This window comes from Podarcis vaucheri, assembly GCF_965113315.1.
Source record: "Podarcis vaucheri genome assembly, chromosome: 16".
NCBI classification, from domain to species: domain Eukaryota; kingdom Metazoa; phylum Chordata; class Lepidosauria; order Squamata; family Lacertidae; genus Podarcis; species Podarcis vaucheri.
The window spans coordinates 23,201,883-23,225,439 of record NC_138754.1 but is presented as its reverse complement, the minus strand read 5'-3'; the positions used below and the strand labels follow the sequence as shown (position 1 = coordinate 23,225,439).

The following is a 23,557-nucleotide window of genomic DNA, read 5'->3' as shown; positions in this document are numbered from 1 at the left end:
GTGGTTTAACCCACAGCGCCACCCGCATCCCTGTTGCTGAACTACAACTCCCATAATCTCTGGTCATTGACCATGCTTTCCTAAAACAAAGGAAGAGCCTGATGGATCAGGCCAAAGGTCCATCTGGTACAGCATCCTGTTCTCACAATAGCCAACCGGATGCCTATGGGACACCCACAAGCAGGACCACAGAGCTCCCCATCCCTCATTTCCAGCAACTGGCCTTCAGAAGCATTATTGCCTCCAACTGGGCAGGTAAAGCATAACCATTGTAGGTAGTAGTTCTGGAGGGTCAGTGGTTCCTCACCCCTCATCTAAGTCTCAGACTCACACAGAAGAGGGGTTTAATAAACCTTCCATTCCTGGTTTAGTCTAAACAGCAGCTTCCCATTTCAACCAGACTCAAGAAGCCTGACCTGTACAACCCACAGGGAGTTAAATAAGCCAGGATATCAAACCAAGGATGGGATTTGGTATGCCTGAAGTGGACTTTCCGGTTACTCAAACAACTTAAAAGTTAAACGCTTTTGCCAACCTCTGCTTCGAGCAATTTCTTTCTCATGCCTTCGTTAGAGTCTTCCCGGTTTTGCAACTTCTCCAGTTCTTTTTCGGCTCTTTCTTTCGCTTGGCGTATGTTCTGAAGGAGTTCAGTGGCCTCCGAGCTGGCTTTCATTGCCTTGAAGAATAGGGAGAATAATGCTAAAGTTTTTAACGTGTATAAGATTGCAAGCGCCAATATCCAGCATTCCAGTAACAACTTAATGAAGCAGCTAATCAGTGACAGAATTTGTGTGTGTGTGTGTGTGTGTGTGTGTGTGTGTGTGTGTGTGTAATAAGCAGTCAAAGCATTGCTCTCTGCATTACTCTCAAACTCTGAACACTGTAGTAGAATATTACTGACAGATGCTTAGAAAGTTGAGGTAATTCTAATCTGTTTTAGTATTTTAACTTTCACATGTTTTAAAGTAATTTTTTATTGATCTTACTGTTACATCTTTTGTAAACCACTTTAAGGTTTTTACAGTCTAGAATTGTCTACATTTTATGATATATATATATCCACACAAGTTTCCAGAAATTGAACTAGACTTCTTGACCCAAGTAGTAGTACACACATTTAGGTTAGAACCTTAAGAAAACCTTAATGGGAGCATTAATATAATTGCATGGCAGATGAGCAGACTTTCCAATTTACTCAGTGTTCACCTGTTATGCTTGCTGCAATTTATGGCAATTGCCTTTGCTTTCATTTGTCTGGGAGAGGGAGGCACCAATGGAAAAGTGGCATGGAGAAGAGAAGGCAACTAACTGCTAGGCTCTGACGTAGGTTGGTGGAGCGGCTAGTTTTGGGAAGGCCCTAGCTAAACCAAACACATATTAAGCAAAGCATGACAAGGCTTCTTAAACCTCCACTGAATGACTGCAGTGCAAAGTGCGTCTACACCTAATACCAGAACAACTCACAGCCAATCCTTCCATGGGGCAATGCCCACCTTCAAATAAGATTGTAGCGTTTCTGCTCAACCTGAAGCAGCCAGCAACACACCCCTGCAAAAGTGCAATACTGCACATCTACTTAATTACTCATTAGTGTGACAGGTGCTCTTGCTCCTCCTGCCTGATAATGAAGCTCATGTAATCCAACAAAAAACCTTTGTGAATATTCTGGTCAGCTTGCCCACAGTAAATGAACGACTAACCAGAAAGTAATTAAATCTGAAGTACTACAACTAAGAGCATCCCTTTTGCAGAACTGGAAAAATATAGCTGTAAAATAGCAGACACATGTATGTTTTGACATTCCCCACATGTATGTTTTGACATTCTGATATTGTATCTTTTCATCTTTGCATAGCTGGGAAAATATCCCCCAAACACCCGAAATTACTCTGGGCAACGAAAGTTAGGCTGAAATCTTACTGTCCGTTTGACAACTGGAAGCACATGTGGCCAATCCGTGGCCCATATTTAACTCTTGTGGGTGCCCAATGTAGCTCCAAAGCAACAGCTACTGATTTCAGTGCACCTGCCCTACCCGCCCTCTTGTGGTCTAACTAATCTAGAAAGCTACATTTCCTGTTTCCAGGCCCAGAGCACTCCTGGTATGCTGTATGGTCAGACAGCATCACAGCTTGGTGTTCTGTGTTCAGATTTTGAGGAGGAAGGCATGACCGAAGTGAGAGCAGAGTTGCAATGGGGGAGTCAAAGCCCAATCCAGCCTTCCCTGTGTGTCCTTGCCATGCCCCCCCCCAATGCACAAGTGAGAATGAGCTGCGGCTCTGATCCAGCCACACCCACTACCACGCTATGCCATGCCTTATCTTTCAACATGTACACAGCACTTCGAAATATTTTGGATGCTCTACAGGTGATAAGCAGCAACATCTCTAACTCATGAAGCAGGTTAGGAAATTAGCGGCTTGTCTCAGGCAAGAACAGCCAGGACTCCTTAGCCTATGTCTCTACACATATCTACTGTTTAATGGCAGTTCCTTCCTCTGCAAAAAGCCTAATGCAAAGGGGAAACACTCAGCAGAGAGGTAGGCTTATGTTGGTGGCAAAAAGTGTCCATGCATCTTTCAACTACATGTGTACAATTGCATTATGAAGTTTGAGGCAAGGTTTGCTGTTCAGCTGTAAACCGGTGTGTTATTTGCATGGGATTACAGGAGTTCTAAAAGGAGATGGGGAACTTTTTTCCTTTTTTTTAAAAAAAAAAACCTTTAAAAAAGTATATGGAGAAAATAGAAGGTTCATTGTGAGTGGTTTGTGTGCCTTTGTTTCCATGGGAAGTGACTCTCTCTGTGTGCCCCCGATAGCTTTCCACCAGCCCAATGCAGAGTTAATCCTGAAAAAGGTCCACCCCCCCTACATGAAACACACACTTTACAAGAGAAATTAAGTTCAGTTTTAGTATCTCATTAGTGCTGGACGTGTCTCAGATTGCTCAGGGGCTGCTCTAAAAGGCTTCACACTTTGTATGCAAAGTTCCAGAACAGATGCAACATCGTCCACAAATTATGATTTGGCACCCACCCCATTCATGAAAAGTAGATCCAAATTAAGCAGTCGCAATCTGTTGCTGCTTCAGGGTTCATTCTATTTTTATAATGTGGCCCCCAGTACTGAAAAAGCTCACACCTGGTGCAGAGCGCCTGATCCGGCTTTCCAAAGTTAAATCTCTACCAAACATTCCAATTCTGGCTCAGCTTCGGTTTTAAAAATAAACATAGGATGACATGTTGTGAAGAGGAGAAAGCACTGAGATCATCACGATTTTGGATCCCAATCCCCCACCCTTCTTCTCCCTTTCCTACCCAAAGCACAATGACTAATTCTGTTTTTGAACACGAGACACCACTCCTCCCCTCCTCTGCATTACGGCTTGCTGGTAAGTCGAAGGAGGAGATGTATAAACTGCATAAGAAGCGACTCACAACTTTTAACTCACACGCAAAAGCAATCAATTCTCTTAACACGCACCTATCCAAACCTTACCTTTGTCAGCTTCTCCTGTAGCTCCTGGATTTTGACCTGCTGTTCCGCATTCACCTACAAGGAAGAGAGAGGCGTGGAAATACTAGGTAGTGTAATGCTACATTGAATCACTTCAATCCAATGACTGCAGTCCCCCCGCACTTTCACATGACGCTTTCTTAAAGCAGGTCCTCTTGACTAAGACATCCTCCTCCTGGGTGCTGTTGAATTACAACTCCCATCAATCCCAGCCGACATAGCCAACGGTCAGGGATGATGGGGGCTGAAGTTCAGCAATATCTGGAGAGTACCGTGTCAGCTACCCCAGTTGACCAATGAAATATGGAGAATGAAAAGGAACCCAGTTTGATTCTGGTTGGCTAGCAAAATATTTCTGGGAATGGTACAAAGTTTCTCTTTGCAAGGTGGACCGAGGGTTGGTGAAAAGCCATTTGGAAATATAGAGCATTCATTGCTTTTCTGGCAATAAGTCATGTATGGAAAGAAACACCTAGAAGGAGCAGAGGTCTAAGGAAAATAGGGTTTGGCTGGTTCCTTATCTATCAACCACACTGTCCACTTGTTCTCCTGCTGCCCCTGGGCCCAATCCTCACTTCAACCAAGGAAAGAAAATGACAGCCAAGTGAGCTGGCAGAGATGGCTGCCGCTCTTTCTCACTCCCATTGCTTGATCTACTTTGCTCTCCCTTCTTGACCAGGGGAAGAGAATAGGAGGCAAATGTGAAAAGGAATAGCAGTAGAGCCAGAGGCTCAACGATGCCTAGCAAGATGCCAGGGATTGACAAGACACTGATGAGTGTGCACTGGGGGAAGCGGGGTTGAAATCTGACTCAGGAGAGGGGGCAGTGAGTTGTGGGGAACTGTTGCTGCCAGGAGGCAAGAGTCGGAGGCTGGGAAGGCTTCAGAGCTGGAGGGTGGAGCACAGGATGGCTCAGAAGAAAAGGAGGAAGAGGCAAGTCAGGCAAGCGAAGATCCAGGAGATTCTCTACCCATTGTTTCCTAGAACCAGGAGGGGATTGAAGAGGGGTGAGCAGAGGAAGCTTCCACATAGGGATAGACTTTGGCTACATGTGCACAGTCCATCGGGGGGAGGTATATAAACTGGGAGAGGGAGAGCCCCCCTGTCGCTGCAACTGCTCCATTGAGTGATGACCTGGGAATAGAGGCCTAGACACTAGTCCTATGCGTGGGCATTCAGATCCATAGAAATGAGTATGTGTCAGCTTTGATAATAAGGAGTTAACTATCTGCTGTGTCCACTCCTTTGGCTGGGAAGCGCCTTTGGCACAAACCTATGTCTCCTTGGCACTGCAGACCACAGTACTCCAGTACTAAAGGTAAAGGTACCCCTGACTATTAGGTCCAGTCGCGGACGACTCTGGGGTTGTGGCGCTCATCTCACTCTATAGGCCGAGGGAGCCGGCGTTTGTCCACAGACAGCTTCCGGGTCATGTGGCCAGCATGACTAAGCTGCTTCTGGCGAACCAGAGCAGCACACCGAAACGCCATTTACCTTCCCGCCAGAGTGGTACCTATTTATCTACTTGCACTTTGACGTGCTTTTGAACTGCTAGGTTGGCAGGAACAGGGACTGAGCAACGGGAGCTCAACGGGAGCTGTCGTGGGGATTCGAACCTCCGACCTTCTGATCGGCAGGCCCTAGGCTCTATGGTTTAGACCACAGTGCCACCCGCGTCCCTAGGACTCCAGTACTACTGGCCCCTTATTTCTGGCATTCAATTCACAGTTCAGCTTTCTCCTTGGACGCTCCTTTCTTCATCTCCCTGCCCGTTTTCTCTGGCCTCAGGGTTTCAGTCTACTGCCGTACCCTTTACCACCCCAGCTTTCAGCCAGCTTCCCTATCAATTCAGAAGCAGCACTCTTGCCTCCATCCCTTCCTGCTAACACACTGGCATACAGGGGTTTCACCCTATAGCACCTCATTTTCTCAACTCCAGATCTCTGTTTCATATGCCTACCCTTCCTTAAGGTTCCTGGGTGATACCCATCTAAACAGCTCCACTAGCATCGTGAGTTTCAGCTGTGCAATGGAACGACCCTGCCCCCTTTTCTCCTTGTGTGCCCCTAAACTTGTTCCATGAGCTCTCCCAACCCCCCAGAGCAGATTTATGGGGTAGGCAAAGGGAAGAAAGGGCACGGAAGTCGCCTAAAACTCATTGTATTAGAAGAGCTGTTTAGATGGATAGCTCTCCATTTCTCAGTAAATTGTCAAGTATAGCTTGCTTCTCTCATCCACCTACTCTGCCTCTGGGTTCTCCTACCCACTAAGTATCCCTAACTTGGACATTTCTTTCTCTTGAACTTTCCAGTCTTCTGCCCTGACTTGCCCACACAGCTTGTGCCTGGCCCTAAGCCAGCTGCTGCAAGTTCATTTCAACTCACAAACGTTGAAATGCCACAAAGAGTACAAGACGGGCAAGTGCTCTTAAGCAGCTCAAGTTTTCATGAAGACATCACTACAGGGCATCAACACAGCGTGGAGGGTTAAGATGTTTCATCACCCACACTGCTTACCACAAAATCCCCATGCATTAGAATACAGTGGTACCTCGGGTTAAGTACTTAATTCGTTCTGGAGGTCCGTTCTTAACCTGAAACTGTTCTTAACCTGAAGCACCACTTTAGCTAATGGGGCCTCCTGCTGCTTCTGCGCCACCGGAGCACGATTTCTATTCTCATCCTGAAGCAAAGTTCTTAACCCGAGGTATTATTTCTGGGTTAGCGGAGTCTGTAACCTGAAGCATCTGTAAGCTGAAGTGTATGTAACCCAAGGTACCACTGTATACATTTTCTTAAGTATATACATCTCCCAAGTGCCGGGGACGGTTGGACACCACCTATTGATCAGGCCTACTTCAAAATCAAACCACAAAATCACTAAATTAAAAGCCCATTGAATTCATTCTGGGGTTCTATCAGTACAAAACGCCCAGAGGAACATACCTTCTCCAGTTTGGAATACAGCTCTCCTACTTCCGTTTTCCCTTGATCTTTAACCTTTAAAAGCAAAGATGAAAGAAAGATGAACCACCCAGCCACAGGATTCAGATCAGACACCGCAGTATGAGCAGCAGTTCCTCAGTTTCAAAGCTATCTCAATCTATTCTTTCTTCAAACGAACATTAAAAAGTGCAGCTCTAAATGGGTCATGTTTTTTTTAAAAAAATATTACTGATATTTAAAATGAATAAATGGGGTCAAAATAAAAGTGCTGCAGTTCCAAACTGCCAATGAATCATGCCTGTAGATTCATTATTAAATTATGCTGAGAGGAAGGGGGTAAATTGATAAAGAGTGGTGTGAATGGACTCTTTCCTTTTGGAGAACAGGAATTCTGGAATAGATGCATCTGTTCCAATTAATTTGCACAAAACTTTTCCCCCATGAACCCTTGATAGGCAAGCAAGAAAAACTGTTTGGTAACAGAGAAAAAATGTAGATTATTCATGACTATCAGATTTCTTGGGTATTTTTTTTTAACCATTGCTGCCCCATATCATGCTATTTTTCTACTCATTAACAAAATAACAAGTCTGAATTTCTACCAAAGCCATGCTTTTTTATTTGCAACCATATGAAGAGGCTGCTGGATCAGGCCAATAGCCCATCTAGTCCAGCATCCTGTTCTCACAGTGGCCAACCAAATGCCTGTGGGAAGCCCACAAGCAGGATTCAAGAACAAGACCATTCTGCCCTCCTGCAGTTTCCAGCAACTGGTACCTCTAGTTACGAACTTAATTTGTTCTGGAGGTCCGTTCTTAACCTGAAACTGTTCTTAACTAGAGGCGTGCTTTCATTAATGGGGCCTCTTGCTGCCGTTGCGCCGCCGGAACACGATTTCCGTTCTCACCCTGGGGCAAAATTCTCAACTCGAGGTAACTCTTCCAGGTTAGCGGAGTTTGTAACCTGAAGCGTTTGTAACTCGAGGTACCACTGTATTTGGAAACACTGCTGCCTCCACCTTTGGAAGCAGAGCAGAGCAATCATGGCATGCAAACAAAACCTAATGAAGTTGAATCTATTCTCAATACATTGGTGTGAGGAGCAAGACTGCCAAAATTAACCCCCAAAACAGAATTATAGCTCCCTGACCTTAGCTACCTTCTGGAGCCTGTTGTGACATTCTGTGGCTTTACGTTTGAACTCTTCAGCAGCCAATCGGGACTCTCTCAATTCCGATTCATAAAGATCACTCCGTCTGCGAGCTGAAATGAGGTCTTCTTCTAACTGATTCATCATTAGCCTCATCTCTTCTACCTGAGCCTGATACTCCTGTGGGAGGAAGTGGGGTGTCACACACTTTAGAAAGAACAAAGGAAAAAATGGCAACCAGGCAGTTGTGTAAGGAAAAACACAGAGGGAGGAAGCACACAAAACCACACAGAGTGAAACACATTTTTGCCAAACACAAAGGTTGTGTCCCCTTTCATTTAAAAAAAATGTGTATATATGGAAAGCCACACATGAAAGAGAAAAAAGTTTTTAAACTCCACCAACACCCTGGATCTATTCCTAGTGTGAGGACTGGCTAGCACAAGCCAAAGCCAAAGCTATCATCAGCCACTACATTCCTCTGAGAAGTAGCTACACACACCTGTTCTTTGATTTCCTGAAGCTTCCGGCTCTGTTCCCTGATATCGTGAAGGAGCTGCAGTGCCTTGTCATCCTCCTGAGACACTTCCATCCGAGCCTGCTCCAGACTTCGCTTTAAGCTCTGCAAAAGTGCAACGTTTAATACACAGCCACTTTGCATGCAGCTGTACCAAGGAAAATGTTATCAGTTATGGATAAAAAACACACCAACAGGACAGCAAAACCCAAAGCTTGCATCTTAGCTTCTGTTCAGCTCCAGTCTCCTGCCTCGACAGCAACAAAAGAACACGTCCACTTGAATGAAATATGGTATGTTGTTTTTTTAAAAAAAATAAATTGGAGTGCAATTTAAAGACCTACATGAGCAAGGAGGACACCGGCAACTATCCCTGTTAAAGCACAGAATGGAGAAAGGATCTGCTATTGAGCTGTGGCCTATTTATGAACACAAGGTCCAATCTCTTGACACCTCCAGTTAGACCAAGAATTCCTTGGAAAGTCAAAGTATAGGCAGTTTCAGATATGCTAATACTACAGAAAGAAAAGGATCAATGTAAGAAGATTCTTTGCATAGACTTCTCTACCAGTGTCAAATAAATGCTTCTGAATCATGACTACCTTGCTTCAGATATGGTTAAGGAAATAGTCCAAAGTATGTAAACTCCAACAAGCACCATATCCGCTGCTATCTTCTGCATGGAAGACTCAAGCTAAATTTCCTTTGCCTTCTCTGCCACGCTGTCAACTTATCAGGTCATTAATGAATTAAAACCATGTAACAGGCTTACAGTGCTTTGCCAATTAACCACCCCTATTTAATTAAGACAGCTGTCCTTCTTAAGCTCCCTCTGCCATATGCCTTACGGAGACATCCATAACAGAAAGGTTTTAGACCAACGGAAGTCAGTGACTTCAGGGGGAACAGGTAGAGGCTCACACTGCATTCTGTGATGTAGGTAGCCAGGTCCTGCTCAAGGAGGGATCGCTGGGTCTCGGAGGCTTTCAGTTCCACCTCCTTTTGGCTAAGTACAGCCTCCACCTCCGATACTCTGCGGTGCAAGCGCGTCATTTCCTGCTCCATCTGCAACAAACATTAAAAGGTTTAAAAGCATTTTCCAAGGGTCTACGAGCAGACAAAGGGTCGATGCACAACTCGGGAGGAAAATCTGTCTCTGGAAGAGAGACTAGGCTAGAATTCTGTTTAAATTCAAATACCATGGTTCTGCTCCTGGGAATTCACAGTTCCTTCTCAAGGAAAGGCAGTAAGTCTAAGTCACCCCATTCATTCAAGCCGCTTGTTCACATTCAGTCATTCTTCGAACCCCAGTTAGCAAAGAAGCCACAATCATTTTTTCACCTGATTATTTTTTTTTCTCCAGAGATGGGTCACTTTAGCTTTATCCCAAATCCATGTTGGACCAGAGGAGGGCTCCCCCCCATGTCCTTCTGAGGGATCAAATGTCAAGTCCAGCACGGAACAGAAAGAGAAGGAACTGCACACTCTTTAAAGTCTCTCAAAACAAAGAGAGGGGTTTAAAATGTATATCCCAGTGAGTTTTCTTTCAGCAACAGTTCTCACTGTCAAATCAATGAAGCGGCAACAGTTACATAAGCAGAAACCGAAGGACGAAAAGAGGAAAAGAAGAAGCAGAAGAAGAGAGACTTCGTAGCATTCAGAACAGAACCGAAGCTGCTGAGCATTTGATGGAAGAAGAAATGCCACCTGCTGGAAACCACTGCCGTCACCGCCAGGCCAAGCAAAGGTCTAGAGAAAATCCAGAGCCTCCTTTTGTTATAAAATTAACGGATCTAGAAACAGACATGACCTAAACTCATCTCCCTCATCTAACTGGTGAGGAGGAAACTGATCCACCGAAGCTGTGGACCCATCAGCAGCATCTGGTAGGTCCTTTGGCATACACAGGTTGAAGATCCCTGGAGCAAGGTGGGAGGCTGGCCATGTAAATAAATACCTTGTGGCACTTATCCTGGGTGTCTTGCAGCTCTTTACTCTTAAGAAGGATTTTCTTTTCCATGGAGTTAATCTTGGCTGGAGAATCCAAACCCAAAGCAGACCTTTAAAGGGAAAAAAAGAACCCCAAATAATAATAATTTGCACATATTTATGTACCACCACACCAGAGCAGTCTAAATGGTTTATAAAAAGATCATACACACACACACACACACACACACACCCAAAAACTGGTGTTATCTAACTTCAACTCAGAGCAGGCCCATTGAAATTAATGGATCCGAGTTAGTCAGACTATTTTCAATGGCTCTACTCTATATATGATTATCATTGAATGCAACTCTGAATAGCAGATAATACAACAAAAGCAAAAACATAGCAGCACATTTTGATAATACCTTTACAGTCAGGTAAATTACTTAGTAACCTGGCCACCACATACTTTTTGTTGTGGACGGACTATAAGAGACATTATTTATGGAAGATTACTTATGGATATGAGCTGGGAGCCGGGAGCTGTTTCCTCCCAGACATTCCCAACTCCCATAATCCTTGGCCATTGGCCATGCTGGCTGGGCCTGATGGGAGTTGGAGTCCAAAACCCCTGGAGGACCCACAGGTCCTTCCTCACCCCACCCCAGAGGATGCAAAAACCCACCAGAACATTGTTGGGATAGGTTGCAAGATGAATATGAGAATGCCCTAGTTACAAGAGCTGAGCCACTTTATGTTGCTATTAAGCATCACATAAAGACTTTTTTTCCTGGGAAAGGTGGGTATATTATTATTTTCACAATGGCCATCACAATACATGGCAATCTTTATGGCTGCAATTTAGAAGCCAGTCAAAGGAAGTAATGGGAAAGACATGAAAAAGGTGTTGCTAAGATAGAAAGACCCCATGGGGTTTTCAACCATTAAGCACAACCTCCACTTAGAGTACATAATTGAGGTCTAACCTAGAGGCATTACTAGTAGCTTGCACAGTGTTTGTTAGCATTAGAAGAGCAAAGTGTTAAAACTCTTCATGGGGGAAAAGAAACATCCAGAGATGTGCTTGATGGCTTGAGAAAGACTGGCCTGGTTCAGACATCACCATCTCAGTGTGATAGACCACTGGCCCTCCAGATGCTACTGAACTACAACTCCCATTATCCCTGGCCACTGGCCATGCTTGTTGGGGCTGATGGGAGTTGTAGTTCATTTCTCCACAACTATGAGAGACAAAAGGCAGAGTAAGACCCTCTTGCCCCTTACAACCTAGCATGCAGCTCCCAGAAGGTTGCCCATGTAAGAATGTGATCCTCTGGCTCAAAATAATACTAGCTATCCCAACCCCTATACAACGTTGTTGTCTAAAAAAATCAAAATCAAAACCTACTCTACATGCCAACACTGTAGAGGGCAAACACTGAAATATTCTTTCTGGAACTGGAGCTATTTGTTGTTAGACACTTTATATATTAAGAACTAGATTGATAAAACATGTTTATACTCCCCCACCCCCACCTATCCTTGAATGCTTACCATAATAAAAGAAAAAGAAAACCACAACATGCACACACAAAAGCTATTCACAGCAGCACAGTCTATTTAACTAGGCAATTAATAAACTGGTTGTAGATTCCTGGAGCGAAGAGGGAAGCCAGCCATGGAAATAAATACCTTGGGGTAGTTTGAATAGCAAATGCTTACTACTAGAGGAATTTGCAGAAGCACAAATGCAAAGAAAAAGCAGGTCACCTGTCCATACACATACACTTGCCAAGGTGCCATTGGTCACTACCTTCTTTTTGTCAGATAACAGCACCCCAAAAGTGTGGCAGCTCCCCCAACTTCAAGGTTTCCCTGACTTTGGAGTTTCTACAAGGCTTACTGCAACATTAGGGAGAGTCCCTGCCTTTCTCCAGACTCCAGTTGGGCTTGACTGACAGCAAGTCATACTGACATTTTCTGACCCTCCCCATGGCTCTACGTAACAGGGACACAAGTCCCAGTCTCCTTTCCACACAACTATGAATGGGGGGGGGGACGGGACACCTGCCACACCAAGCCTTCAAAGTTTACCTATGGCATTACAAACAAGACCTTGCTTTGCTCTCTCGGAGGAATGGACAGAACCAACGGTGAAAGCACTTTGGTTGGTTAACAGAACCAATTGCTATCTGTAATTTGGTGAAATAGAATGTTTTCCCCATGAAGGCCTGCCAAACCATACCCCAGCTTAACTTTTGGGTGCTAGGCAACTTGAGATTTTTATCTTAGTTGCTGCTTTGGTGATATCATTGTGTTACTGTTATCCTGCTTATGCACAAGTATGTAAGAGCGGCCCTACTGGATTGAGCCAAAGACCCACCTAGTCCAGCATCTTGTTCTTACAGTGGCCAATCAGATGCCCATGGGAAGTCCATAAGCAGGACACAAACCCCCAAGTATTACTCTTCCCTCTTGTGATTCCCACCAGTATGAGTACAGAGGCATGCTGCCTTCAACAGTTGAGGGAGAACATAGCCAACATAGCCTCTGTAACCTAGTCATATTTATCTTTTCTCTCTACCAATATTACCAAATTTCTTTCTTCTTATTTCTCTGGATAATTCCTTCTGCACCTGTTTGCTGGTTTCTCAAGACTTCCAGCTCCTGCTTTCCTAAGCTCCTGCTTCCACCTTCCTTATCTAGCCTTCAAAATGTTATTCCTGTCAAGGATCTAAGGAGCCAGCATTCCTTCTCCTTATTGTACTCTATTGTACTTTGACTCATCTCAGGCAGTCAATGTAGTTTCACCACCACAAATGCCACTTGCACCCATAGCAGCCCTAGGAAACTGACTTCAAGATTATAGATTTTATAGAATCAGAGTTGGATGGGACCCTGAGGATCATCTAGTTCAACCCCCTGCAATGCAATGAAGCTGTCCCATGCAGGAATCAAACCTGCAACCTTAGTGTTATCAGTACCATGCTCTAACTAACTGAGCTTAGATTCGCTAACTCTTCTCCCTGGCCCACCATTTCTCAAATCAGACTGGTGGGTACCAAGGACAGGGCCTATTCAAAGCTGGTGCTACAGCCCTATGGACATCTGCTACACACCTCTTGCTGACTTTAGCCGTGCTGCAAAAAACTCTCTGCTCAGAAATCCTTTCTATGCTTAATCCTTAGTGTCTGTTTAGGATGGCCCCTTAAATTCTTTGTATTGCCTGTGTTGTAGGACACCTTGGAAACATTTTATTTTGGAAGGTACAACTGACTGACTGAATTAATGAATGAATGAAAAAGCATTTCATCCCATTTTTAGAAGTACATACCCATCATCAACAGACTTTCTAATCTGAAAGCCAGTTACTAAGGAACTACAATATGCCCAACTACGAGAGCATTTAGTAATATGTATTCCAGTGATTACCCTGCACTACATAATTAGGAGAGCCTGTTCCAGATAAAGAAGAATTTAAAAAACAATCAAGAGACAAAAGTCTTCTAACATAACCCAAACTAAGAAAAGGCACATAACAGGTCATATTAAAGCGTGAAATGAACCTGGGCCATAACTTTGTTCCCAAACAAGCACTTACTTCAATATGCTGAATCCAGCTTTATGCAACACATGGGAAGCTGCCATACATTGAGTCAGACCATTGGTCCATTTTGCTCAATGCAATCTACACTGGCTGGCACCAACTCTCCCAGATTTCAGGTAGGGGACATTCCCAGACCTATCTGAAGATGCTGGGGGGTTGAACCTAGGACCTTTATGCAAACCAGACACACTACCACTGAGCTATGCCCTTCCCCCAAACACCGACCCATTTCTTATTTCTTACATTTATATAACTACTCCCACGCCCCAGGAGCTCAAGGAGGTATATATGGTTCTCCCCTCTCCATTTTACTCTCACAACAACCCTGTGAAGTAGGTTAGGCTGAGAGACAGCAAGTGGCCCAATGTCACACCCAGTGAACTTCATGGCTGAGCGGGGACTTGAAACCTGGTCTCCAAGGTCATAGTCTGACACTCTAACCACTACCCCACCACTGACTCTCATGTACATCATCACTAAACAGTTTTGACAGCTCTGTTCACTGAAAACAAGAACTCAGATTAATGGGCAGTAGCACCACTGAGGTGTGGCATGAAAAATAAAAGCTATCCAAGTCACATAGGATCAGGAAACTGCAAGACTGTTGCTGCTTCTCTTCAGCCATCTTCATTTATAGAGGTATCGACGTATTGGCCTAGTTCATACAAACAAATGCAGCAGTAGGACTGTTTCTAGACTATATCCTATCAGACTTCCAGTAGGCAACTGTAGGAGTCTTTTCCCAACCCTACCTGGAGAGACCGGGTATTGAGTCTGGAAACTTCTGAACTTCCAAATCCTCTTGGCTTTAAAAGAAGATTAGACAAATTCATGGAGGAGAGGGCTACTGATGGCTACTAGCCACAATGGCTATGCTCTGCCTCCATAGAGAGAGGCAGCAATGCTTCTTAATATCAGTTGCTAGAAACCAAAGGAGGGGAGAGTACTCTTGTGCTCGAGTCCCAGAGGCAAGTGCTGCCAGAGGCGCTGTAAGATCAGGATGTTAGACTAGGTGGACCATTGGCCTGATTCAGCAGGCTCTCCTTATGTTCATATGTATGCACAGCTCTACCCACCGAGTTACAGTCCCTCTCGGTCATGCAATACCACTTCCAGTTGCTAGTGGGGAAACGTTTGTGAACTTTACCACCCTATAGGCTATTGATATGAACTGCTTAAATTGGGGACTGATCCCTGGTTTCTTTCTCTTCCTACAGAATTTTTTCTCTTCCTCAGAACTCTATATACTCTGTTGATGGAACTACCAAAAAGCCCCCTCTGCAGATCATAAAGCCCAAGAAGGCCAGTAGGGAAGGAGGTCATTTATCTGTTAACTAATTAGAAGGGGAGAATTAACTAATTTAACCCTCTGAGACCACCAATTTTGGTAGTACTAGCTTAAGTAACAGCCCATCTCAGTTTTCCCTAGAACCCTTTTCACATTTAATAACTCTTCAGTACAATATAATTTAAGTGCCTAAGCCTGCTGAGGAAGTATTTTTTTCCACAGGCTGCCTAGAGTTTTTAAAATGTCTTCCATTTAATAAAAGTATAGCAAATTTGTTTTTCCCCCTACATTTAAGAACTAATTAGATTTTTTTCTACTGCAGTATATTTGAGGAAGGCTACACACCTGGCATCCTGTAGGTTTAAGACTATTTGTGGTTTGCTCCGTGTGGAGCTGCTTGTGGAGACAATCCAGAAACTTCCAGTCACCCAGTACGTTCCCTAACTGGTGTTCTTTCATTTTTTTATTCTATTCTATTTATTTATTTTTAAATTATTTTAAATGAATAGCAGCAGCTAGGATGCTTATAGCACAAGTGTGGAGGACGTCACAGGGCCAGCTAATATCTTTATGGCATGAAAACATTGGGAACCTGGCCATCGCGGAAAAGATAATGCATAATATTGTTATGAACTTTGCAGGGGGGAAGGCTAGAGCCCCCTAAATGTGTTGTGGGTTTGTGCCAGATCCTCCCCATAATTCTTGGCTTTAGTAAAAGTCAGAATTAAACAAAGTTTGATTACACCGGGCCAAACACGGAAATTCCTACGTTTAGCGTATGCAAACAAACCAGGCTAGCAGGGCAGGGCCAGCTGAGTGCAAGCCTTTAAGGCTGGCATGGCCAAACTTGGCCCTCCAGTTGTTTTAGGACTACAATTCCCATCATCCCTGACCACTGGTCCTGTTAGCTAGGGATGATGGGCGTTGTAGTCCCAAAACAGCTGGTGGGCCAAGTTTGGCCATGCCTGCTTTAAGGAATAAAGCAGAGTAAATGGCCATCAATGGAAACCATCACCAGGGCAGAAGACTCCCAGCCAGTCAACAGAGGAGGGCGGTTTCCAAGGTTACGGGGGGGGGGCCTTCTTTGCTGAGTGCTAGTAGACAGAGGCAAAGGCCAGGTTTAGGATTTCTAATAGGAATGCTGTAGGGCCAGGGATGTCCAACCAGTAGATTGCGATTTACCAGGTTTTTTTATACAGTCTCTTGGGAGTTGGACATCCCTGCCGTAGGCTTTGGGAGCTCCTTGGAGTCAGACAGCAGTGAAAAGGAGGAAGAGGGGCAAAGCTCCATGTGAGCTGGGAATGACAGGCTGGAACTAAGAGACACGGGGAGATGGTGTTTTGGCTGCCCTGGAATCCAATACTGCACTCCTGCAGGAAGCAAGGCCACTAGAGATGTGAATGCTTTGAACTCTCCACAGTAGATCCAGGTGTATATAAGTGCAAATAAAACCCTGTAACTTAAAGATATTAGTCTCTGCCGTACCCAATTTTCCAAGCCCACCTGGAATCTTGTCGCTGCTAGGCAGAGTTTGGGGGTGGCGTGCAACAATATAAAAGCCTCCAAAGGTTTAGAAACCACAGAACATGTTTATGTGGTATAGTCCGATTTCATTTCTAATGCTAAAATACTTATCTCAGGACTCTTTGTCACCACCAATGTGGAAGTGTGGCAATCTTAAAAGCTTATTTACAGGTGTTTGCTCATGTTTTCTCACCTTGTACTTAAGAAAGAAACTGATGGTCCTTTATTTGAGTTTCTTCCTCTTGTGTTATTTTTTGTGCATGGTTGGGAAATTTTTTTTTTACTTTTTTAAGAGTGAATTCTTACCCACCCTTCACCACAAGGTCCCAGGCCAGGTAAGAATCATATAGTATTAAAACCTAATAGAACTACTTGGAACAAACTAAAGAATATATACCAGACAATAGAGATGGTCTCTCTCTCACACACACAAATAAATAAATCACACAAAAACTTAGCTGTCAATGTCCAAGCTAAAGACGAGTACCTTTTGGAACCACATTCTGCCCATCTTAGAAGAATTTCATTAGCTGTGAAGCTGTTTCAGGACCATGAAAACCCTAGACTAGAGAGTCTTGATTAAGGGTGTTTCAGAAAAAACCCACTCCCATACAAGCTCCCCACCCCTTGCAAGGTGTTAAGGTCTTTGGATGAGACCCTGCTATGGTTTACCACTCAAAATGGGCCTTTTTAAGTAATGGAATATCACCTGCCACCAGTGTTCCCCTTGAAGTCCACAAGGTGGGCCCATTCCTGTGGTTTTTTGATGAAAGGTTTGATGAGCTATAGCCAATCTTTTTTTTAAAAAAAATCCTTTTGCTGCCTTGAAAGTTTTTAACGGGTCCCAACTGTTACTAAATGGTGTTGTAGATGTCACTGTTTACATTGCTTGTAAACAACCCGGTTGGTCTATTTGTGGGCAGAAAGGCAGTTAGGAAACAAAAATAAAAATTAGCCATCTCCTGCAAAGGCTTGCTCTAAATCCTCAAGAGGGCTTTCATGCAAGAGCATCTTCTACAGTCTCTGTCAAAACAATAACTAACCAATATTATCATATATTTGCAAAAGCATGCAAACTATTGCATTGCTTGAACCATGGATGTTTGCCACCTTGGGCTACTTTGGGAGGAAGAGTCGGACAGAAATAAATAAAATAAATAAATAAGCTTGAGCTTGTGGCAGGCGAGCACAACAGCACCCACCAGCCCTGTCTACAACTTCAGCTTCCTTTGTGTGCATCTGATGCAATCTCTACAGTACACAGGGCAGAATTCCAGATGCATAGGCTTAAGAATGCATGTGACTTTGGACATTGTCACAACTCCTAATGCCGAGATGCAATGATCATGCATTAGAGCCAATGAGGCAATATGGCACGGGATGGAGGAAAAGAGGTGATCCCAATGTAATACCTTAGTTTACACCATTGATGTCGGGAACCTGTGGCCTTCCAGATGTTCATCAGCATGACCAATGGTCAGAGATGCTGGAAGTTGTTGTTCAACACCTTCAGAAAGGGACCACAGGTTCCTCATCCCTGCTTTAAAAGGTAAAGGTACCCCTGCCCGAACGGGCCAGTCTTGACAGACTCTGGGGTTTGTGCGCCCATCTCACATCTATAGGCCGGGGGCCAGCGCTGTCCGGAGACACTTCTGGGTCACGTGGCCAGCGTGACAATGCTGCATCTGGCGAGCCAGCGCAGCACACGGAACGCCGTTTACCTTCCCGCTGGTAAGCGGTACCTATTTATCTACTTGCACCCGGGGGTGCTTTCGAACTGCTAGGTTGGCAGGCGCTGGGACCGAGCAGCGGGAGCGCGCCCCGCCGCGGGGATTCGAACCGCCGACCTTTCGATCGGCAAGCCCTAGGCGCTGAGGCTTTTACCCACAGCGCCACCCGTGTCCCCATCCCTGCTTTACATACACATTAATAGGCTGAGTAAATGCTGGTTTTCTCCAAAGCCAGAAACCAGTTTCCAATGCAGAAAGTGTTTTATTTACCAAATTCTTGAGAACCCCAGTTCCTGCTTAAAAAGAAATTCCATTTTCTATCCCTCATCAATGTCCCTCAGTTACAGCAACACATAAACAGCAGCTTTTAGAGGGTCACTGAACAGGAAGCCTCAGATGTTTAAGGAACTTAGCAGACCAGCTGATGACATTTTTCAAGGCTTGAATCAAGACTGTGGGTGGTTCTCTCATGACACGAAAAATCAGCCCATATAGACATTCTCCCACCAGTTCTCAGCTCATTAAAGTACTTAGTTTGGTAATTAGTTCTCAGCAGTCCTTGCCCAAGACATCTCACTGGTTGAAGCAGAGACGAACTCCACACACAGCTCACAGGAAGATGTACCACTTCAGACTGTAGGTGGGGGAATCACATGACAGAATGCCCCTATCAAGTGATACCAAAATAAATTCCCTGCTTGTAGAAAACGAGAATGTCGACAACAGTCTTTTTTTTTTTTAGTTACTTCTTTTGTAGGCAAGACTCCTTGTACCAGCATTCCAGAGTGGTACACCCCAGACACAGGTTACCACCACCTCTGTGAAAGCAAGGCCCAAGATTGCACAAGGTGCTTTAAGGGTCAGGATTCAACTTCAGAGCTTGCTGCCCTCTCTCATCCCCCTCCTATACTTTATGGCAACAGCAACCCTGCAAATGCCATCACTTTCCTTAGAAGTGCACTAATGTGTTATTAAGACGGGAGATTTCACACTCCAGCATGGGTGGCACTGTGTCACATCCACGCTCGCTAATTCAATCCATGTCTAGTGTCTACTAAACAAGCAGTTATCGATCAAAATAAATCAAGGCATGCACATGGCCTTGTGATTTGCAAGATGAAGTCTATAAGCAATGGACTGTGTTACAACCCAGAATTTTCTTTATCAACCGGAATGCCACACAGATTTTCTGAATGTGGAATTATGAAATTCTGGTCACTGACAGGCATCTGAGACCCGAAGCAACTCAGTTGGATCTCAGTGGAGAGTTCAGTCCTTGTATCCAATGTCTGTCTAGCTCACAGTAGGTCTGTTGAAATTGGTAGACCTGGCTAACTTATTATGTTTTTAAATGTGTTGGAAGCCACCCAGAGTGTCTGGAGCAACCCAGCCAGTTGGGCAGGGAATAAATAATAAAATTATTATTAACTTTGATAAATTAATTTCAATTAGTCTAATGCTGAGTAGGACTGATTGGGTAGAACCCTTCTTCTCCCACACAATATATTTATCTAAAATACCCCAGTTGACAAGCCTGCTGTTGAGAAATGTCAGTTAACAAGCAGAAGGACACCGTTCCTTATTATTCCAGGTGACCCAAGCACTCACAGAAGCATCCTAATCTTCTGAAATTCACTTTATCTTTTCTACATGAAATATATAGCCATTCTTATAAGACATCAAAAATGATAATGGTATTCAAGACCGAAAGATGAGAAGGGCAATTAAAATCATTGCTTCCAGATGTGTGGCCATCTCATAAGCACCTCTCTCATTATTTTAAAGGGCAAGCTTATCAACCATTTCTGTGCACAGTGTCTAGGCTCTTGTTTCATCTCAATAGCTGGAAGACCCTGTTGACTGAGAAGTACCTGCCATACTCCACAGTTAAGAAAAATGGTTCCCCGAATTTTAAAAATACAGAGCATATCAACACCACATAAGTAGTGTGGCACACACTATTGTCATTTCCTCTCCTTAGGGAATTCTGGGAACTAGTTCTGTGAGGAGGGAGTAAAGCTTTCCACCAGAGAATTTGCAGCAACTGCACAACACTACAATCCCCATGATTCTTTGGGGGAAGCCATTTCACTTAAACCAATATAAAACTCTATAACGGTCTGCAGCAGTGCTTTTTTTCTGGAAAAAGAGGTGCCGGAACTCAGCATGAACACCTCCCTCGTTCTCTTAGAATGGCAATGGCACCCACCTGAGAGGTGCCAGAACTGAGTTCCGGCTGAAAAAAGCCCTGGTCTGCAGTATAAAATAAATCCAGAGAATCAGAATGTCCAGGCATATTCAGCAACACGACTTGGAATCTTGAGAGGCTTCCTAAAACTATCATAACTGACCTTGCTACTTTTTAATTATGTCATTTGAGGATGCTGCACCTAGCCAGAACAGACAATTAATCCTCTGGTTCTGACAATAAACGACAATAAATAAACAGTATCTACCAGATGTACATGGAATTAGTGCAATATGTTTGTTAATGTTTCTCTTTAAGAAATATCTGCTATTGCAAAAAAATCTTACTAAATCTGAATGAAATCATTTTCAATGTATCCTAAAAATTATAAGGTAACCACAGAAACTGTCCAGCATCCAAGCCAAAGCAAATCAACCACAACCCTTTACTGTACAGGCACTGCCTTCTCACACATCCAAGATAGTCTTCACCAAGTTGCATGCCCATGTCGGAGGTGAAAAAAATCCATCTGACAGCCAAGCTATCCCATGGGTCATCAATAAAGTAATGCCATAAAACATGATCCGTAAGTCAATGAACACAGTATGCAATCTGGACTTCCAGTTCAACTAAAATGGCTCAAGTATCCTGGCAACAATGGTCTATATGTCTCTGTACTGAGATCTATAATCTCGGTTATGGACTAATTTTCTGGACAAGATCATACCAAAGAGTTTCATCTATTAGTCTCCAACTCAGTGCTAAATATTAATAGCAGCATTCGTACAATGCTTTCAAATGTTCAAAGCACTCCCTATACATTATCGTGTTGCAATCCTTACAACAATCCTGCGAGGTAAGCTGATGCAATTAGCTGCACAAGGCAGATGGGGGCCACAGGCTGAGAGGGAGATGCTTGCCCAAAGCCAGTACATGATTTTATGGAAGAGGCAAGATTCAAACCAATGCCTTAGCCACTCTTTATTTCTATTGCAATCGGAGCAGATGTTCTGGAGCACCATTTAAAGTCTCAGAAAAAGTCTCTGATCTTTTATTTCAAGATCTTAATTGTTAATTTGATCACTATTCCTAGTCTAATCTTCAGCTTCCAAAATTTACATTTTTAAAAAAATATAAATTACCTCCTTGATTAAAGGTTCATTTGTAAGAAACAGTAAAAGCCCTGGGGAATTGCCCTGCTGGATCAGACTAAAATGACTAGAAGTCTCTGGGCAGTCGGATGTGAAGGCGACAGCCTCTATTTTATTTTATGCCCCCAGCTTTAGGTATTCACAGAGGTATACTGCCTCTGAGCATGGAGGTTTCAGCCAATAGCCATGGATAACCTCCACGAATTAGCCAATATAAACCCCACCGTTCCATCACATAGGTAGCAGCAGCTCAAGACGCCTAGTGTGAAAAGGAAGATCTCCAGTCTAGCAACCATCTTCCTAGTTCTTATCGGAACATTTTAAAAAGCTTTTCAGGAGCGACAATGCCAAAATTGAGCACAAAAGACATCAAGAGAGGATTGTCTCACTGGCGCAGAGGCAACAGCACCACCTTCCAATTCCTGTTTGGTACTCCCTTGTCTTCCTCCCCCTCCAGAAAAGAGACACCTGCGAGTAGGAGGACACCACAGGCAGTCAAGAAGCTCCCTTATAATTGCTGGCCTATTTAAGGTTCCTCTCTGACTCATAACACTGGGAACATCGTTGGTGCCAGGAGAGAAATCAGATTTGGTTTCCAGGCTTCTCTTTTAAACAGATCATCTTCCACACATGCCCCAAGAGTTCACATTTAAGAAATATAGAGACCTGATTTGGTTAGACTTTCCACCCCATAATACAACTTGCTTTATACTGAGACATCGGGGGCGGCTAACAGCACACTGTACGTGGAATCCCAAGGAAAGTCTCTGCATTTATCTGACCGGCAACCCTATAGCTGTTCTTCAATTGGACGTGCTATATACTCATGCTTTACTTCTGGGCAGGAGCAGCAAAAAAAATTAAGGGCCCACCAGAGCAGAAGGGGCATCATTATACAACTGATACTCTTCCCTGTGCCACTGTCATATAGGACCTTCTATCTTCCCCTAAGACATCCAATAGCTATGGACCTCTGCATCATCCATCCTGCAGCTCCAATGCCTCTTTTGACCATGAGTTTTGTCGATACCTTGCTCCCAGTTTCAATGCGTAACCTGAGCTGCTAGTTTGCTCCTAGGAAAATGAACTCCACACCTCTGTGCCTCACCGGACCAACCTTGTAGACCTAGAGTGCTTAGCAATGCCCTAGCCATTTCACACCAATCAAACACACCCCCATCCCTCAAGATCTGAAACTCTTCTAAATTTCTCCTAAATTCCTGCAAAGCCACACAGAGAGAATTCAGTCAAAACCACTCACTTCCCTCTAGGATGTAGCAGACAGATTCTAAGACGAGGAACGTTAGACTCAGAATGAAGCATTCCTTTCATGCAACAATATTGGGAAGGGGGGTGAGAGCCAATGACATGAATCACAGCTAAAGCAAAGCCTGAATCATCTTCCTATAGCAGAGGGAAGACCAGTCAAAAGCTGGGTATTCACATTTCCCCAACCTAACCCCCCCCCCACTCCCCGTTCCACCGCCAAGTACATCAAGCACTGATTTTCCCCTATTCATTCTCTACAAAACAGCAATTCCTACTTACTCTGTTCGGAGAATCCCCAATGCCTTGATGAAGGAGAACCCTACAAACGGCAAATCTTCTCCTGAGAAACCTGCGGGGTTCAGCTGGCACAGAGAGGATACAATTCGTGAATTCTTGTCTGGTTCATCGAAATTTGAGGTGTCATCATCAGACTTGATGGTAGGCACAAAGGGGGGAGGAGCTGGTTATTTCGTAAAAAAACATAAAGAAGAAGGGACAGAAAATTTTTAGCTGCAGTTTGCTGTCAAAGTCCCTCTCGTTCAGCATTGTCAATGGCACTGCAGCTCCTGCTTTTAATCTTGCTAACACCAGCAGGCTGAGCCACTGCTCTCCAACCTATTACAGCAACAAGAGATTAACCCTTCGTCTGCCAACATGGCTACCATTCTGCAGGCAGAGAATCTCTTGCTGCTTTTGAACCAGCCTTGCACCTTCAAGAACAAGCCAACGATGACAATATGT

The 23,557-nt window shown here is 44.1% G+C and overlaps 1 protein-coding gene across 10 annotated transcripts in view; it reads right to left on the bottom strand.

Moving 5' to 3' along the window:
* CIT (citron rho-interacting serine/threonine kinase) overlaps positions 1-23,557 on the bottom strand; it is a 117,528-nt gene that overhangs the window by 70,572 nt on the left and 23,399 nt on the right. For 8 of the 10 annotated variants that reach the window (XM_082202974.1, XM_082202978.1, XM_082202976.1 and 5 more), the window contains 8 exons: positions 23,096-23,276; positions 10,085-10,187; positions 9,049-9,192; positions 8,113-8,232; positions 7,611-7,790; positions 6,462-6,515; positions 3,499-3,552; positions 536-676 (listed from right to left, as the gene is read on the bottom strand). In XM_082202974.1, the coding sequence (XP_082059100.1) occupies positions 536-676; positions 3,499-3,552; positions 6,462-6,515; positions 7,611-7,790; positions 8,113-8,232; positions 9,049-9,192; positions 10,085-10,187; positions 23,096-23,276 (977 nt within the window). The remainder of the gene's footprint in view (positions 1-535; positions 677-3,498; positions 3,553-6,461; positions 6,516-7,610; positions 7,791-8,112; positions 8,233-9,048; positions 9,193-10,084; positions 10,188-23,095; positions 23,277-23,557) is intronic. The other 2 variants (XM_082202977.1, XM_082202979.1) reach the window with 1 other exon arrangement.